Consider the following 18,787-nt stretch of genomic DNA (forward strand, 5'->3'; position numbering starts at 1 on the left):
TACCAGTTGGCAATGGCACAGTTGAGAGCCTCTGTGTAAGGATTAAGGGACAGACAAATAAAGCGGATGTCGTTGTGGGAGCCTGCTATAGGCCACCCAGCCAGGATGACGACACGGATGAGTTATTCTTTAAGGAACTAAGGGATGCTTCCAAGCCATCTGCCCTTGTCCTTATGGGGGACTTCAACTTGCCAGATGTCAACTGGGAATACCACACAGCTGGTCCAAGCAGGTCCAGAAGATTCTTAAAGCATCTGGATGATACCTTCTAGGTACAGGTACTAAAGGAACTGATCAGGAAAGGTGGCTTCCTTGATTTGCTGCTTACTAACAGAGAGCATCTCATGGGGGAAGTGGCGATTGGTGGCTGCCTTGGCCACAGCAGCCACGAAGCAGTCAAGTTTAAAATCTGTGGTAACAGGAGGAAAACTGCCAGCAGGACCTCAACTCTGGATATGATGAGAGCTGACTTCAAGCTGCTCAGGGAACTACTTAGTAAGGTCCCCTGGGAAAAAGCTTTTGAAGGTGCTGGGGTCCACCGGTGCTGCTCACTTTTGAAGTACCACCTCCTAAGGGCACAGGACCAGGCAATTCCAAAATGTCAGAAGTCAAGCAGGCGAGGTAGAAGGGCCGCTTGGCTGAGTAGGGATCTTATGCTAGAACTAAGACAAAAAAAGAAAACGTATGAGCAGTGGAAGCAAGGTTGGGTGACAAGAGAGGTCTACAGGGATGTCATTCGCCACTGTAGGGAGGAACTATGCGTGGCCAAAGCTCAGCTGGAGCTGAAGCTGCCCAGTACTGTGAGGGACAATAAAAAGGGCTTTTTTAAATATATAAATAGCAAAAGGCAGGCCAGAAATAACATTGGCCTGTTACTTGACGAGCATGGTCACCTCACAAACAGGGACATAGACAAAGCAGAGACGTTTAATGCTTTTTTTGCCTCGGTCTTCAACACCAATGATGGGCTCTGGGGTTCCCAGGTCTCTCTGGGCTAGAGAACCATGACTGCGAGAACGACAAACTCCCAACCAACCCCAAACCTGTGCGGGATTTGCGGCTCCATCTGGATCCCTATAAGTCAATGGGACCTGGTGGGAGTCATCGCAGGGTACTGAAAGAGCTGGCTGATGTCATCGCGAGACCTCTCTCAATGATTTTTCAATGCTCTTGGGAATCTGGAGAGGTCCCAGTTGACTGGAAGCTGGCCAACGTTGTCCCAGTCTTCAAGAAGGGCAACAGGGATGACCCCAGTAACTACAGGCCTGCTAGTCTCGCCTCTGTGCCTGGCAAAATCATGGAGATTATTCTGGGAGTTATTGAAAAGCACCTGAAAGACAAGGCAGTCATTGGTCCCAGCCAGCACGGATTCATGAGGGGAAAGTCCTGCTTGACTAACTTCATTTCTTTCTATGACAAGGTTACCCACCTAGTTGACCAAGGGAAGCCAGTTGATGTTATCTTTTTGGATTTCAGTAAAGCCTTCGATACTGTCTCTCACAGTATCCTCCTGGACAAAATGTCCAGCATACAGCTGGATAAACACATAAGGCAATGGGTGAGCAATTGGCTAATGGGTCGGGCTCAAAGGGTTATAGTAAACGGGGTTACATCGGGTTGACAACCAGTCACTAGCGGGGTTCCGCAGGGATCCATCTTGGGGCCAGTGCTCTTTAATGTCTTCGTAAATGACTTGGATGCAGGACTGGATGGTTTGTTTCAAAGTTTGCTGATGACACAAAACTGGGAGGAGCTGTTGACACTCTCGAGGGCAGAGAGGCCCTGCAGAGAGATCTGGATAGATCAGAGACCTGGGCAATCACCAACCATATGAAGTTTAACAAGGGCAAGTGCCGGATTTTGCACCTGGGACAGGGCAACCCTGGATGTACATACAGACTGGGGAACAAGAGGCTGGAGAGCAGCCCCGCGGAGAGGGATCTGGGGGTTCTGATCAACGGCAAGTTGAACATGAGCCAACAGTGTGGCCTGGCAGCCAAGAGGGCCAACCGTGTCCTGGGGTGCATCAAGCACTGTATTGCTAGCTGGTTGAGGGAGGTCATTGTCCCTCTCTGCTCTGCACTGGTGCGGCCTCATCTTGAGTGCTGTGCGCAGTTTTGGGTGCCACAGTACAAAAAGGATACAAAGCTACTCGAGAGTGTCCAGAGGAGAGCCACAAAGATGGTAAAGGGTTTAGAGGGGAAGCTGTATGAGGAGCAGCTGAAGTCACTTGGTCTGTTCAGCCCACAGAAGAGGAGACTGAGGGGAGACCTCACTGTGGTCTACAGCTTCTTAACGAGGGAAGGAGGAGGGGCAGGTACTGATCTCTTCTCCCTGGTGACCAATGATAGGACCCAAGGGAAGGGTAGGAAGCTATGCCAGGGGAGGTTTAGGTTGGACATTAGGAAAAGGTTCTTCACCCAGAGGGTGGTGGAGCACTGGAACAAGCTCCTCCGGGAGGTAGTCACGGTGCCAAGCCTGACAATATTCAAGAAGCATTTGGACAACGCCCTCAGACATATGGTGTGAATTTTGGGGTTGTCCTAGGCAGGGACAGGAGTTGGACTCAATGATCCTTGTGGGTCCCTTCCAACTCAGGACATTCTGTGATTCTATAAAACGGCCTAGGAACTCAACAAATGTTTGAAGACACTGGGTACCTGGCTCTAGCTTTCAACTTGTTTTCACACGCTGCCAAGTAACATTTTACTCTCTGAATAAGAACGGAGGTGTAACATTTTACTGTCTGAATACAAATTCTATGTGTAGAAGTCTCTTAATTTAGTTCACCAGCAGGGGAAAAACTGTGACAGCTTGGAAAAAAAACAAAACAAAACAAAACAAAACCCAACAAAAAAAAATTAAATGAAAGTGCATTAGTGTTTTTAATCTTATTTTTGTTATCCTTAGGAGAATGGTTTTGCAATGAAAGCATTTAACAATAGTCACCACCACCATTATCCCTTATACTCAATTCTCACACAGATCTCTAGAGCTGAATATAAAAGCCTACTTGTTATTTTATACTGTTGGAAAAAGTTGTGGGGTTTGTTGGGTTTTTTTTAGTTGTGTGGGGTTTCTAAGGGCTAGCTTATACTGATGCTCTAGTACAGGTGACAGTGCTGTATAATTTCAGTATTAGATTCTGTGAAGTCAGCTATGAACATCTGACTCTGAACGTACCCATTACAGCAGGTAACTTTATATGTTGAGCTCCCCAGGAGAAACAAAGCCCAGGGCCTGAGAGCCTTTCAGCCGATGTACTTGATTTAATAAAGCCAACATGCAAGAGAATTTTTAGTAACATGCATTAAAAATTCTACATTTAAGCTTAGCTATAACCTATATGAAGTTATTATATATTCCACTGCTCACAGTGTGGAAAAACACTAAGGTTCATATCAGAGAGAACATCCACAAGTACACACTGAGCCTGGAGGGTTTGGGTTTTTTATTCTCCCACAAAAGAAATAGGTACACTGAGTTTCCCTTGTCTAATTAAAAACTTAATTTGATGCCGAATGCTACAGTTACTCCCAAATAGCCAAACTTTACCCTCAGCAAAATACACAATCACACAAATACTGAAAGCGAAACTTCGTACGAGTAACCCTCCTAGAAGTTCACGTATCTCAAAACTGAGTTCCTTTAAGTGACCACAGACAATACAAATTTGGAGTCTTAGCCCAATTAACTGTACAATTGAACAGTATTTATCGCCCTAAGATCAAAATTGATTACTACAAAAAGAAATCCAGTCATCCTGCACAGTACCTAAAAAACTTGGAAGCTTTAACTCACAGTTGCAAAAATAAAATAATTGGTAAAGGTTACCCAGCAGTACTTCGTGTTTTTTAACCTACTGGGCTCAACAAAAACAAACAAGCAAACAAAAAAAAGCACCACCACACCCTCCCCCCAGGACATAAAAAAATTAAGATACCAGCTAAGGCACCTTTGTATGCCTTTGCAGCTAGCAACAGCCATGAGAATTACCTGCAGGCATTAAAACAGCTGTAGCTGCCCCAAACAGTGGAATTATTATTTAGACTAACTGGCTGAATTAGTTGGAACAGCTGCAAGCAATCTGAGGACCTACACATGAGCCTCTTTGAGCAGCCTCTGTGTGGAACCTCCTTGAGCCTCTGCCTAGACAGGAGCCCCTGTGAGGAATTTAAAGAAAGCAGTTCAGCTTAAAGGAAAATCCAAACACATTTTAATTCAGCAATGCATTATGTTGACGGAATTAGCGCCAGCTCACGGTGGTCCTTCTGTCATAAGGAAACCTATCAAGCAGGTAAAATGGCAGATGCAGTGAGAAGCACTGATGATTGCAACTCCTGGATACACAAACTTTTAACAGCTAAGAGTTTTTTGCAGAGAATCCAGGCCTTTTGCTTCAGGACAAAGGAAAAATATTCTTGTCCAAAGACAAAGTGTAGAAGTCTGACACATATTCTAGCACTCTCAAGATACAAATAAAACCAATAGTTCTGTTTTGTGGACATCTAAGCTCTAACTTCGCTTTCCGGTTTTCCAATACACCAAAAAAAAAAAACCAACCTAAAAAAAAAAGTCTCAAACTACTGGGCAAGCTTGACTTGAAAGCAGATTTATTTCATTGTTTAGTTTATTAAGAGTAACGTGAATGCTTGCCATCTCCTAAAAATTCACTAACACTTATTTAGATCTACAGCTCACACTCCTACAGTTCATATAAAAAGATACTAGAGAATTCATATGGGTTCTGCAACTTTCCAAACCTGTTATACTGAAATTATAATTATTTTAGTACTGAAGTTTTATTTGCTGACAGAACTTCTAAAAAGAAAAAACAAAGTAGAGGTTGTGCTCAAAAATATGTTGTATCTTCTCAATAACTAAGTACGAAAAATTGCTTGGCTCTTTCTACCAAAATTTCCACTAATATCATATATAGACTGAAGAACGCGGGAAGCAACAGATCATTTAATAACCCATTTATAGCCAACCACCTGAAGCACAGCACCACTGATCTTCCACTCATTTAAGGGTTTATCTTCTCCCTTGAGCCAAGGCCTATCAGGCCCAGTCACTCCTCCAGTGCACACCAGAATCCTTTCTCTCTTTCCCACAGGGAAGCCTGACTCCTCTCCTCCTTTCAGTTGTTCTGTCCATGTCCAGGCAAGGCAATGTATTTGAAGCAGCGCTGATCTGTTAGCACTAATGAAAGTCAACCCCGCGAATTAGGAAAAGATAAAGAGCAAGACAGATGGTAACTACAAGCCCCTGACCTACCATTCTAAGGGTTGGTTTTTTTTTTTTTTAATTAAAGCCACACAACTACATTCATACAATTATAACACAAAACACCATTTCCAAGGTAGAAGACAACAGCAGCTCAGGGGAACACCGCAAGACAGTGAAACGGACCCTATAACAATGTAAGAGCTGATTACTCACGTGCCCTTCTATCACTCACCCCACAGGAGTGACGCTAACAGGCTATTTCAGTTTTGTAAGCATTGTGATTCCCCTTTGGATTTTCTGAAGAAGTCTTAAACCCTGCCTCACACGTGAACAGGCATCTAAGAAGACAAGCCACATCTCTCCGTAGTGAGCCCAAAAGAGACACGATGGAGACACAAACATGCTTCAGAGGCCGGACTTCGAGAATTGAAAATGTATTTGCATATTACCAACTCTGACTCTTACATGAGATACACGACAAAATGCTACTGAGCGGAGCAGTTCTAGCTTCCTGTGGTATTCTCACTTCCAAGCATTTTCACTCATTTGAAAACAGTAGTTCCAGTAAGTTGACTAGCCTTTTTCTCTAGTAACCTTTCCTTCTTGTACATAAATACTTCAGAAGGGGTCCTTTCAAGGTGGTAAGACAGAAGCATTATTTCATGTCAAATATCACATCCAGTTTGGGGCATGAAATTCTGCGGATGACAGATTAATTAAAAAGTCCAAAGGGCTGCATCACAGATGACCAGAGCTTGAGATCATAAAGGGAAAAAGCATCCCCACCCCACCCCCCCCCAAAAAAAAACCCAGAATCTGTAGGAATAAATGAGATAGTGTTTTACTTTGACGAGATGCAGCTGTGGCCTTGAGGCTTGTTACAAACAAGTTTGTGAAACTTAGAGGCAGAAAAATAAGGATGAGATTGGATACATCCCTGAAAGAGGAACTCACGTGCACCAGCTTGAAGAACCAATAAGTAACGCTGAAGAGACGCGTGGACGCAAGACAGTAGCCAATGAAATGGGTTTTGCTTGCTCGTGAACACTAGATCATATTACAAAAGGGATAGATTGTAAAAATAAAGTGTCTTCGCTTGTCTTCGTCTGAACTCATATGCAGAGTCCGTGCCTCATTCCCTTCAAATGGTGACCCCGATGTGATCCGGAGGAGGCAGCGCTGCAAGTAGCATCTGGAGGGAACCCAGCTGAACGACTCAAGCTGACGGCAGGACCGCGGCTTTAATCCCAGGACATCACCTTAAGAAACAGGTGAGCAACTGGGCAGTAATCATGGGACCTAACATATCAGCTGAAGAAGAAGCTATATTTAAACTTTTAATGCAGCTATTAGCGAAACGAGGAGTAAAGTATGACGCATATAAAATAAAATTATTACTGAAGTTCTTGCAAAAGCAGGGGGCTCCCTCTACAGTCTCTGCAGTATTTGATGTGAAAACTTGGGAACAGGCAAGGGAGATGATTTGGGACGCGGCGTCCAGAGGGGACACCACCGCCACCAAAGTCATGACCACTTGGCGATTAGTGACTGAGACCTTGCGCTCATGGCAAGCTGAAAAAAAAGTACAAAATGCAGTCGCTCAAGCAGCGCAGATAGGGAATGATGAACTGAGTGAAAGCAAGCCCCAAGACAAGGAAGCTCTTATAGACTTGGGGGAAAATGAAAAGAATGAGAACTTGGTTGAAACAAACAAGGGAACAGGACTCAGACCACCTTCCCCCAAGTTCCATTCCAACGAAACCCACTCCGTCCTGTCCCGCGTGTCCGATGCAGCCGCCTGCGCCGCAGGCTGTACCACAGCCTGAGCGAGCCTTCGACCGCTGGGATCGGTGGGAGCAGCTCCGCAGGGAAGCTTTGAAAGATGGAGAAACCACGGGGTTCTCGTTTCCGGTGCGGGTACAAGATAATAGACCAAACGAATGGATCCCCTTTCAATGGGATCTGATTAAGGAATTAAGGAAAACCATCACTGTGTACGGTTTAAACACGCCGCTGTCTCCTTCACCTGCTCCTATGGCTTCAACACCTCCGCTGGACCTCCTGACCCCTGCAGCCAGTACCCCTCCACTTCCCCACCGCCCCCGGCCCCTGCTGCGTCGGCACTCGTACCGCCTTTCTCTACCGCTCCCGATGCCGATACTCCACAAACCCATAATCAATTGCCGCCCGAGGAACGGGGGGCGTCAGCCGCTGCTGCGAGGTGGCAAAAGATTAGACACCAAGCGTTGCAAGCGGGGATACAGCTTTTTGTTCAGCGGTAGCGTGTCCCGTCATACGCAGCAACGCAAATGTCCCCGATGAGCATGAACCTTTTGGCTGTAATATTTTAAAAGATCTACAACAAACAGTTGCTGCGCATGGACTGGGTTCTCCTTTTACACAATCCCTGCTACGGGGAATATTTACAAACGAAATAGTACCGTTTGATATATGCACGCTTACTAATCTTATATTGACCCCAACGCAAAAGGTGATCTTTGAAAGCACCTGGCGTACCGCCTGCCAAAATGCCACAATTACCAATATGCAGCGACAACAAGGCGACCCTTTACAAGGGGCAGGACTCCCACAGCTTATGGGGGATCCACCGCTAAATCACCCAACCTTACAGGCACGATCACGACCAGAGATATTAGCACAAGGCAGAGACCTTGCCTTACAGGCATTACTAAGAGTGCTAGATGTTGGAAGAGCGACAAAATCATTTACATTAATAAAGCAAGGGAGAGGAGAGGGATATATCTCATTCTTAGATCGTCTTAAAGAGGCTTTGGAAAAACAAGTTGAAAATGCAGAAGCAAGAGGGGTCCTACTCTTAAAATTAGCCTTTGAAAATGCGAATACGGACTGTAAAAAAGTGCTTTTGCCTCTAAAAAATCCCTCCTTAATGGATATGATAGAAGCTGCCCAGAAGGTGGGGTCAATGTCCCATAATATGGCAACATTAGCTACAGCTTTTGCCGCCGCAATGAAAGTACAGAAATCATGTTTCTTCTGTGGAAAAACTGGACGCTTTATAAGAGATTGCCCACAACTCAGAAAAAGAGATACGACGAGCTCTCAACAGATATGGACTTGAAATAGCCCCTGAAAAAGTGCAAAACAACTCAGCCTTGGAAATATCTGGGCTGGAAAATCTTGCAACAAACAATTGAACCTGCAAAAGCAAAAAGGGGGAATGCCAGGAGCCGCTCCAGCAGACAGACTAAGCAAAGCCATGTATGTGTTAAACTACCTGAATGTGTCTGAAAATAATATTCCTGTTATTATATCTCATTTTCTGTCTCTTCAAGCAAAAGATTTAACAGCCACACCACAGAAGGGCCGAGTTTTTACAAAATCGCTACAAACAGGTAATTGGGAAGGTCCTTTTGATCTGCTAACCTGGGGCAGAGGGTATGCTGGTGTCTCAACAGATGTAGGACCTAAGCGGGTACCTGCAAGGTGCGCAAGACCGGCTCTTGCATCGCATAACAAGAACGAACAGCAGAAGACACTGAACTCCGAGAAGACTGATGGGGAATCACTTATCAGATAACTCCAAATTAATCCATAGAGCCATCAAAGATTTGAAGTTAGCAAATTGCAAGTCAGTGATGGATTTGGTTGGCTGAATCACTTACTAACAAGTTGGGGAATTGGCTGGTGGATAATGTCTCTAATCAAAATGGTTTTTTTCTTGCCACTACTATTTTGCACTACAATAACGATAGTTTCTTGTCTAGTGTCTTGGGTACAGAAAATGCTGTAGAATATGATTAAACAAGCTTTTGTAGTAGAAACACAAAAAGGGGGAATTGTGGGAATAAAGGAGATAGTGTTTTACTTTGACAAGATGCAGCTGTGCCCTTGAGGCTTGTTACAAACAGGTTCGCAGGAATGCAGCTGTGGCCTTGAGGCTTGTTACAAACAAGTTTGTGAAACATAGAGGCAGAAAAATAAGGATGAGATTGGATACATCCCTGAAAGAGGAATTCGCGTGTACCAGCTTGAAGAACCAATAAGTAACGCTGAAGAGACGCGTGGACGCAAGACAGTAGCCAATGAAATGGGTTTTGCTTGCTCGTGAACACTAGATCATATTATAAAAGGGACAGATTGTAAAAATAAAGGGTCTTCGCTTGTCTTCGCCTGAACTCATATGTGGAGTCCATATCTCACTCCCTTCAAGAATCCATGTTTTATGAAAATTTAAATGTGTAGCCTTTAGGATTAGAAAAGCCAACCGTTTCGCTCTGAAAGGACGGACAAGCGGGAGAGGACAGTTTCGGACTGAAGGGTAGTCCTTTGGCTCTCCCTCCCCTGTCTCACTGGAGCATTCCCTTCCAGCAGGGGTCAACCAGCAGAAGGGACCTCCTGCCACCCCCTCCAAATGAAACCAGACTTCGAACGCTAACTATCACATCAGTTCCTCACTACAGACGTCACATCAACCTTATGCTTCTAACTCTTCTCTCACCGGCGCAGACACGGCTGACGCAGCTTTACTGTCCTCGGCCCAGCAGCGCGAGCTGCTGAACGCCGCCAGAAAACCCCACAGACCACGTTCCGCCTTTCCTTCCACGCCCGGCTTCCTCCCCGCCGCCGGGCCAGCCCGACGTCGGGTTCTGCCGATGGTGCCGACGGCCTAGACGGCAGAGGAGAGCTGGCGGGCACCCTTCCCGCCCCGCCACGGCAGCTTCCACCGGGGGGCGGCGCCTGGGGCCACCAAGCCGTCAGGGGGGCGGGTGCAGCCCCACACAGGCACGGGGCGGGGGGGGGGGGGGGAGGGGGGCGCTCCGAGCCCCTTCCTTCCGCTTCCCGGCCGCCGCGGGACTACGGACGCCGCCCCTTTCCCCGGGCCCCGCCGCTCCCCCCCTCGGAGCCCCGCCAGCCCACGGAGCGCTTCAAGCAGACCTGAGCGACCCGGCCCCACGCCACGCCGGCCCGGCCGCCCGATCCCGCGCCTCGCACCACAGGACGGGGGCGGGGGCGCCGCCGCCGCCGCGGGGGGGAAGGGGGAGGCGCCGACCGGCCCGGGCCGGTGGGCGTGAGGCGGGCTCAGGAACGCCCCCGCCCCGCGGCTACCTGCACAGGTCGTCCAAGACGCTGCTGGGGATCTCGGCCCGTTTGGTCTCCATGGGGAAACGCGGCTCATCCCGACGCGGCGAAGCCCGAACCACGGTGCGGCGGCAGGGGCGGGACTCCTTAGTGCCCGCCCGGCGGGGCGCGGGGCGGGGCGGGGAGGCGGGGGGAGCGGCAGCTGCCTCCGCCAATCGCCTCGCGCCGGCGGCTGCGGGGTCCGCCCGCCTGGCGGCGCGGCCGGACGCGACGAGCCAATCAGCGGCAGAGCTCCTCGGGGAACGGAACCCTCAGGTGATCGCGGGAGGCAGCCAATGGGCGCCGCGGCCGGCCTGGGGCGTCATCGGTGCGTGTGTGCGGCGAAGGCCGCCCGCCGCGTCACGCCACGTCACATCGCGTCACGGCAGCCGTAGCGCTGCCATCTCCGCCGCCGGTGGCGGCCGGTTACTGCCGGCCCGCGCAGGCTGCGGCGTCCGGCGGCGGCAGGCGGGAGAGCGGTCGCGGTCGCCGCTGAGGCGAGGCCCCCTGCGCTCGCCCCTCGGCTCCCCGCCGCCCTCGGCCAGCCCCGCAGTTGGGCGTGCGGGAGTCGGCCTCCCCCTCCGCATCCACGCGTCACGTTCGCTGCGGGCGGGGCGCTTCAAAATTCACAGGCTTTGGAGAGCAATAGGAGGCCTCTAGCACCGCGTTTCCGTTAATTCACGTTCCTTACCGTCCAGGCTTTGGGCTGAAGTCACGAAGTTCAGTGCCTGGAGATGCTTAAACCTCGCACCGTGAATAACCAAGTACAGAAAACATTTTTAACTGCCGTGAAGACGAGCGGACGAGGAAGACGTGCCAAACCGCAACGTCTCCGGGCTGGCGTTCGCGGGCCGTCACCCCTGCGGCAGCCGGCAGAGGGTAGCGCTGCTCCCGCCGGCTGCAGGCGGAGCGCTGCTGCTGCCGCCGCTGCTGCTGCTGCCGCTGCCGCTGCCGCCGCCGCCGCCGCTGCCGCTGCCGCTGCCGTCGCCTATGGTTTCAATGGGGAGTGAATATTTAAAACATTTCTCGCCGTGTGCCCTCCCCACTTCCACGGCAGTCTCACTGAGGTTGCCACTGCTGCAGTCCCATCCTCCTCTGCGCCGGAGCACAGGGAGCTACGCGGGACAGAAATGGTAGAAAAATTGATGTATAAAGCATCGAATAGTTTTCTGCTTTAGCTACCAGAACCAGCAAAACCAGCTAGGCCAGTATCAGCAGAGGAGGGAGGATAGGAACGGATGATCGGGAGGATGATGGGATGATCGCTGCACCAGCCTGGAGCAGCTTGCCTGTAGTGAATTTACACGGTATAACCTGCTGAAAGCACCAAAAGGAGGATTTCGCGTTTTATGCTCCCCTCTGCCACTCTGCCTCTAGCATTCCACCAGGCCCCTTGTACTGAGCCAATTCAACTCCCCACTTCAAATTTCAATCTTTTTAGGAGAAAAAGATTAGTGGGAAAGAAAAAAATCTAGAGAAATACAACAAAGAGAAAAACAATCTAGAGAAATTTTGTCTCTGGCTGTGCTATGAAATTAAGCACTTAATATTAACGCAGTGTGCTTACAGGCTCATTTGAATAAAGAAAGGAGCTAACAAAGACACCAGGCTGGTGTTACCCTGAAGACATAAGTATGTATGTTCACAACTGATTTCTTAACTGTTAGGGACAGAAAGTAAGAAATGTATCCTTTGCCTCCTTTCCAAGTTAAAACAAAGAACAAGAAACTCCATGGTAGCTCCAGAAGTACAAGGGAAAAGCATTCAACCAGGCAGAGAAGGAGCAGTATCGTAAGAAGACTTCAGAGCACAATCTTAGTAGAAGCAGCACATTTACATATATTGGTGCCTCTCTTCTGCAAACTCTCTGCAGTGGTATTTGGCAATGATTTTCGTCTCACTGCCTTTATTGCTGTGATATTTGAGATGACGGGTGGCTCGCATCAATGCTGGCTTACAGAAGTACTTTGGCAGAGGAAGGGAAGTCAAGCACTAACAATACCATTAATATGGCTAGACAGAGGGGCAGATGGAAGGGTCTGAGTGCAAATGGGTAAATCCCATTGCTTAGGGTTCCAGAGAGTTCACTTTCTACCAGAAAGGGTAGACATACAAGATTCTGTAAAAGTTACATCTGCATCCCTTTCAGGTATCAGGGTACTCCTCCTGCTACTGTTTTTCCTCACTGTACTACACCTTCCCCCCCCCACCCCCCCGCTCCGCCCCATGCGGATGTGGTACCAGGAGCTCCAACTGATAAGGAGAAGAAAAAGTGTTTTAGAAAATGCACTTTGACACCTTATGCCATCTATGCTACTACTGGCCCATTCATGGTTTCTGGGAAAAAAAACCTAATAAAATGGAAAAGTAAATGTGTCAAATATTACCTAAGTTATGAAACACTCTTGGATAATAAGCTGCTTAACATAGGAGAAATGTACTAACTGAAGAACATGATGAAAGTTTATAGACAGTGCTCCCAAGCCCTCAGGACAGGAGAGTGAAAAGAGACACATTTGAACATTTCTGCTTGCTTCATTTTTGAGACATTGCTGAAAGACTCTAGGTTAGCCAGAACAGAAATGTAAGAAAAAAATATGTTCATAAGTGGGATTTGGAACTATCATTGTGGATTCTTTTTTCTCACTTAGAACCTTGTTGTACGTTTTCTAATTTCTTTGCTAAAATAACGTGCACACCTTTTACCCATGAGCTCATGCAAAGCAAGTTTAGTTAAAGCTGACACATCCAGGTTATAATATTTCCCTAGAGAAATCTACATGTAGGCCCCTCCAGGGAACTTGCATGCACACGTGTTGAGGGCAAAGTTGGCAATGCCTCTTGTCAAGCTGCAAGGGCAATTAGGATAGTAGGAGAGCCAAGTATAGCATCGAGAATTTTACCTAGTACCCACAACACCTCGCAGCTCCAAGCAACCTGCAGAATCACCTGGCGATGTAGTGAAACGGGTTTTTAGTCTTTGCTTCTGAGTCAACCTTGGCAGTCAGTCAGAAAGGCAACAATAAGATATTTGGAAAATAACGTCTGTTGCCTGTTTGCACTGGCACAAGGAGAGAAAGTAGCAGAAAATAAAAAAGCGGTCAACCGTTTGCACAGTCAGAAAGGAGTCTCAGAAGAGGAGCTAGATTGCACAGGAAAAGCAACAGTTGAGGGTGGAGAAGCTGACCAAAGTGGAGGACAGAATTGCACTAACAGGAGGACACTCTCAGAAGCCAAGAACCAGCCAAACCCAGAGCTCAATACGTATGTGTTTGCAACTTATGTTAATTAGAATAAAGACTGAGGCAGAGCCTGGAGACCAAGTGAGCTGGTCTGAGGCTTGCCTAGGTCATCAGAAAATGGCATTAATTCCGCTCAGCCCTTCAATAAACAGTTTCTATACTAAAATCTCCAACAAAGAATAGCTAATGGAGGTAGCGGGGAAGGGGGCTGAAAAGCGGTGACTTAACTTTCATAAGCAATATGAGCTCAGCACCCCCAGTTGCTGCAAGCTGATCAAATTTCCATAAAAGCTACAAGGAGACAATGCACGCACTACTCCCCTGCTCTGCTCAGTTAGTGTGTTACATGGGAAACAAGGTGAGTGGGAGAGCTCACACAGACCTGTATCTCAGGTGGATGGTGGATATACTATATAACCAATACTATATAATCCGTGCTGAGAAACATAAAGTATTTTGAAGCAAGGTTTAGGTATAGCAAATCATCCATGCCAAGTTAATGAAAAGTTAGGCTTAAATCCAAATTTATCTCAGTTCCGTGACTGTTACGGATAGATAACCACAAGATATTCTGAAAATAATATGGCAGGGTTTGTGATTTTTTTTTATGAAATAGAAGCACCACAGAAAGGGCCACACATGTAGTGATGCACAAGAAATTATAATAAGATGCATTCAGTAGAAGATTTGGATAAAGTATGGTAACGAAACCTGAGTGAGGTTCTCTGTGTGGCAATTAATCACGGACTCCGCGTATGAGTTTAGGCGAAGACAAGCGAAGACAAGTGAAGATGACAACAATAACGACAATGACACTTTATTTTTACAATCTATCCCTTTTATAATATGATCTAGTGTTCACGAGCAAGCAAAACCCATTTCGTTGGCTACTGTCTTGCGTCCACGCGTCTCTTCAGCGTTACTTATTGGTTCTTCAAGCTGGTGCACGTGAGTTCCTCTTTCAGGGATGTATCCAATCTCATCCTTATTTTTCTGCCTCTATGTTTCACAAACTTGTTTGTAACAAGCCTCAAGGCCACAGCTGCATTCCTGCGAACCTGTTTGTAACAAGCCTCAAGGGCACAGCTGCATCTTGTCAAAGTAAAACACTATCTCCTTTATTCCCACAATTCCCCCTTTTTGTGTTTCTACTACAAAAGCTTGTTTAATCATATTCTACAGCATTTTCTGTACCCAAGACACTAGACAAGAAACTATCGTTATTGTAGTGCAAAATAGTAGTAACAAGAAAAAACCCATTTTGATTAGAGACATTATCCACCAGCCAATTCCCCAACTTGTTAGTAAGTGATTCAGCCAACCAAATCCATCACTGACTTGCAATTTGCTAACTTCAAATCTTTGATGGCTCTATGGATTAATTTGGAGTTATCTGATAAGTGATTCCCCATCAGTCTTCTCGGAGTTCAGTGTCTTCTGCTGTTCGTTCTTGTTATGCGATGCAAGAGCCGGTCTTGCGCACCTTGCAGGTACCCGCTTAGGTCCTACATCTGTTGAGACACCAGCATACCCTCTGCCCCAGGTTAGCAGATCAAAAGGACCTTCCCAATTACCTGTTTGTAGCGATTTTGTAAAAACTCGGCCCTTCTGTGGTGTGGCTGTTAAATCTTTTGCTTGAAGAGACAGAAAATGAGAGATAATAACAGGAATATTATTTTCAGACACATTCAGGTAGTTTAACACATACACGGCTTTGCTTAGTCTGTCTGCTGGAGCGGCTCCTGGCATTCCCCCTTTTTGCTTTTGCAGGTTCAATTGTTTGTTGCAAGATTTTCCAGCCCAGATATTTCCAAGGCTGAGTTGTTTTGCACTTTTTCAGGGGCTATTTCAAGTCCATATCTGTTGAGAGCTCGTCGTATCTCTTTTTCTGAGTTGTGGGCAATCTCTTATAAAGCGTCCAGTTTTTCCACAGAAGAAACATGATTTCTGTACTTTCATTGCGGCGGCAAAAGCTGTAGCTAATGTTGCCATATTATGGGACATTGACCCCACCTTCTGGGCAGCTTCTATCATATCCATTAAGGAGGGATTTTTTAGAGGCAAAAGCACTTTTTTACAGTCCGTATTCGCATTTTCAAAGGCTAATTTTAAGAGTAGGACCCCTCTTGCTTCTGCATTTTCAACTTGTTTTTCCAAAGCCTCTTTAAGACGATCTAAGAATGAGATATATCCCTCTCCTCTCCCTTGCTTTATTAATGTAAATGATTTTGTCGCTCTTCCAACATCTAGCACTCTTAGTAATGCCTGTAAGGCAAGGTCTCTGCCTTGTGCTAATATCTCTGGTCGTGATCGTGCCTGTAAGGTTGGGTGATTTAGCGGTGGATCCCCCATAAGCTGTGGGAGTCCTGCCCCTTGTAAAGGGTCGCCTTGTTGTCGCTGCATATTGGTAATTGTGGCATTTTGGCAGGCGGTACGCCAGGTGCTTTCAAAGATCACCTTTTGCATTGGGGTCAATATAAGATTAGTAAGCGTGCATATATCAAACGGTACTATTTCGTTTGTAAATATTCCCCGTAGCAGGGATTGGGTAAAAGGAGAACCCAGTCCATGCGCAGCAACTGTTTGTTGTAGATCTTTTAAAACATTATAGCCAAAAGGTTCATGCTCATCGGGGACATTTGCGTTGCTGCGTATGACGGGACACGCTACCGCTGAACAAAAAGCTGTATCCCCGCTTGCAACGCTTGGTGTCTAATCTTTTGCCACCTCGCAGCAGCGGCTGACGCCCCCCATTCCTCAGGTGGCAATTGATTATGGGTTTGTGGAGTATCGGCATCGGGAGCGGTAGAGAAAGGCGGTACGAGTGCCGACGCAGCAGGGGCCGGGGGCGGCGGGGAAGTGGAGGGGTACTGGCTGCAGGGGTCAGGAGGTCCAGCGGAGGTGTTGAAGCCATAGGAGCAGGTGAAGGAGACAGCGGCGTGTTTAAACCGTACACAGTGATGGTTTTCCTTAATTCCTTAATCAGATCCCATTGAAAGGGGATCCATTCGTTTGGTCTATTATCTTGTACCCGCACCGGAAACGAGAACCCCGTGGTTTCTCCATCTTTCAAAGCTTCCCTGCGGAGCTGCTCCCACCGATCCCAGCGGTCGAAGGCTCGCTCAGGCTGTGGTACAGCCTGCGGCGCAGGCGGCTGCATCGGACACGCGGGACAGGACGGAGTGGGTTTCGTTGGAATGGAACTTGGGGGAAGGTGGTCTGAGTCCTGTTCCCTTGTTTGTTTCAACCAAGTTCTCATTCTTTTCATTTTCCCCCAAGTCTATAAGAGCTTCCTTGTCTTGGGGCTTGCTTTCACTCAGTTCATCATTCCCTATCTGCGCTGCTTGAGCGACTGCATTTTGTACTTTTTTTCAGCTTGCCATGAGCGCAAGGTCTCAGTCACTAATCGCCAAGTGGTCATGACTTTGGTGGCGGTGGTGTCCCCTCTGGACGCCGCGTCCCAAATCATCTCCCTTGCCTGTTCCCAAGTTTTCACATCAAATACTGCAGAGACTGTAGAGGGAGCCCCCTGCTTTTGCAAGAACTTCAGTAATAATTTTATTTTATATGCGTCATACTTTACTCCTCGTTTCGCTAATAGCTGCATTAAAAGTTTAAATATAGCTTCTTCTTCAGCTGATATGTTAGGTCCCATGATTACTGCCCAGTTGCTCACCTGTTTCTTAAGGTGATGTCCTGGGATTAAAGCCGCGGTCCTGCCGTCAGCTTGAGTCGTTCAGCTGGGTTCCCTCCAGATGCTACTTGCAGCGCTGCCTCCTCCGGATCACATCGGGGTCACCATTTGAAGGGAATGAGGCACGGACTCTGCATATGAGTTCAGACGAAGACAAGCGAAGACACTTTATTTTTACAATCTATCCCTTTTGTAATATGATCTAGTGTTCACGAGCAAGCAAAACCCATTTCATTGGCTACTGTCTTGCGTCCACGCGTCTCTTCAGCGTTACTTATTGGTTCTTCAAGCTGGTGCACGTGAGTTCCTCTTTCAGGGATGTATCCAATCTCATCCTTATTTTTCTGCCTCTAAGTTTCACAAACTTGTTTGTAACAAGCCTCAAGGCCACAGCTGCATCTCGTCAAAGTAAAACACTATCTCATTTATTCCTACAGATTCTGGGTTTTTTTTTGGGGGGGGGTGGGGTGGGGATGCTTTTTCCCTTTATGATCTCAAGCTCTGGTCATCTGTGATGCAGCCCTTTGGACTTTTTAATTAATCTGTCATCCGCAGAATTTCATGCCCCAAACTGGATGTGATATTTGACATGAAATAATGCTTCTGTCTTACCACCTTGAAAGGACCCCTTCTGAAGTATTTATGTACAAGAAGGAAAGGTTACTAGAGAAAAAGGCTAGTCAACTTACTGGAACTACTGTTTTCAAATGAGTGAAAATGCTTGGAAGTGAGAATACCACAGGAAGCTAGAACTGCTCCGCTCAGTAGCATTTTGTCGTGTATCTCATGTAAGAGTCAGAGTTGGTAATATGCAAATACATTTTCAATTCTCGAAGTCCGGCCTCTGAAGCATGTTTGTGTCTCCATCGTGTCTCTTTTGGGCTCACTACGGAGAGATGTGGCTTGTCTTCTTAGATGCCTGTTCACGTGTGAGGCAGGGTTTAAGACTTCTTCAGAAAATCCAAAGGGGAATCACAATGCTTACAAAACTGAAATAGCCTGTTAGCGTCACTCCTGTGGGGTGAGTGATAGAAGGGCACGTGAGTAATCAGCTCTTACATTGTTATAGGGTCCGTTTCACTGTCTTGCGGTGTTCCCCTGAGCTGCTGTTGTCTTCTACCTTGGAAATGGTGTTTTGTGTTATAATTGTATGAATGTAGTTGTGTGGCTTTAATTAAAAAAAAAACCAACCCTTAGAATGGTAGGTCAGGGGCTTGTAGTTACCATCTGTCTTGCTCTTTATCTTTTCCTAATTCGCGGGGTTGACTTTCATTAGTGCTAACAGATCAGCGCTGCTTCAAATACATTGCCTTGCCTGGACATGGACAGAACAACTGAAAGGAGGAGAGGAGTCAGGCTTCCCTGTGGGAAAGAGAGAAAGGATTCTGGTGTGCACTGGAGGAGTGACTGGGCCTGATAGGCCTTGGCTCAAGGGAGAAGATAAACCCTTAAATGAGTGGAAGATCAGTGGTGCTGTGCTTCAGGTGGTTGGCTATAAATGGGTTATTAAATGATCTGTTGC

The 18,787-nt window shown here is 47.1% G+C and overlaps 1 protein-coding gene and 1 pseudogene across 2 annotated transcripts in view; one reads left to right on the plus strand and one right to left on the minus strand.

The window, feature by feature from the left end:
• Positions 1-10,447, minus strand: part of DCP2 (decapping mRNA 2) — a 34,123-nt gene extending 23,676 nt beyond the window's left edge. For both annotated transcript variants that reach the window (XM_087742150.1, XM_087742149.1), the window contains exon 1: positions 10,318-10,447. In XM_087742150.1, coding sequence (XP_087598276.1) covers positions 10,318-10,370 — 53 coding nt within the window. In that variant the 5' untranslated portion in view covers positions 10,371-10,447. The remainder of the gene's footprint in view (positions 1-10,317) is intronic.
• Positions 7,018-9,931, plus strand: LOC148050453 (endogenous retrovirus group K member 24 Gag polyprotein-like; annotated as a pseudogene).
• Positions 10,448-18,787: the final 8,340 nt, after the last annotated feature.

Source organism: Nipponia nippon, unplaced genomic scaffold (genome assembly GCF_047370975.1).
Source record: "Nipponia nippon isolate SJK-2023a ecotype South Korea unplaced genomic scaffold, ASM4737097v1 scaffold_8, whole genome shotgun sequence".
In the NCBI taxonomy this organism is placed as follows: Eukaryota; Metazoa; Chordata; class Aves; order Pelecaniformes; family Threskiornithidae; genus Nipponia; species Nipponia nippon.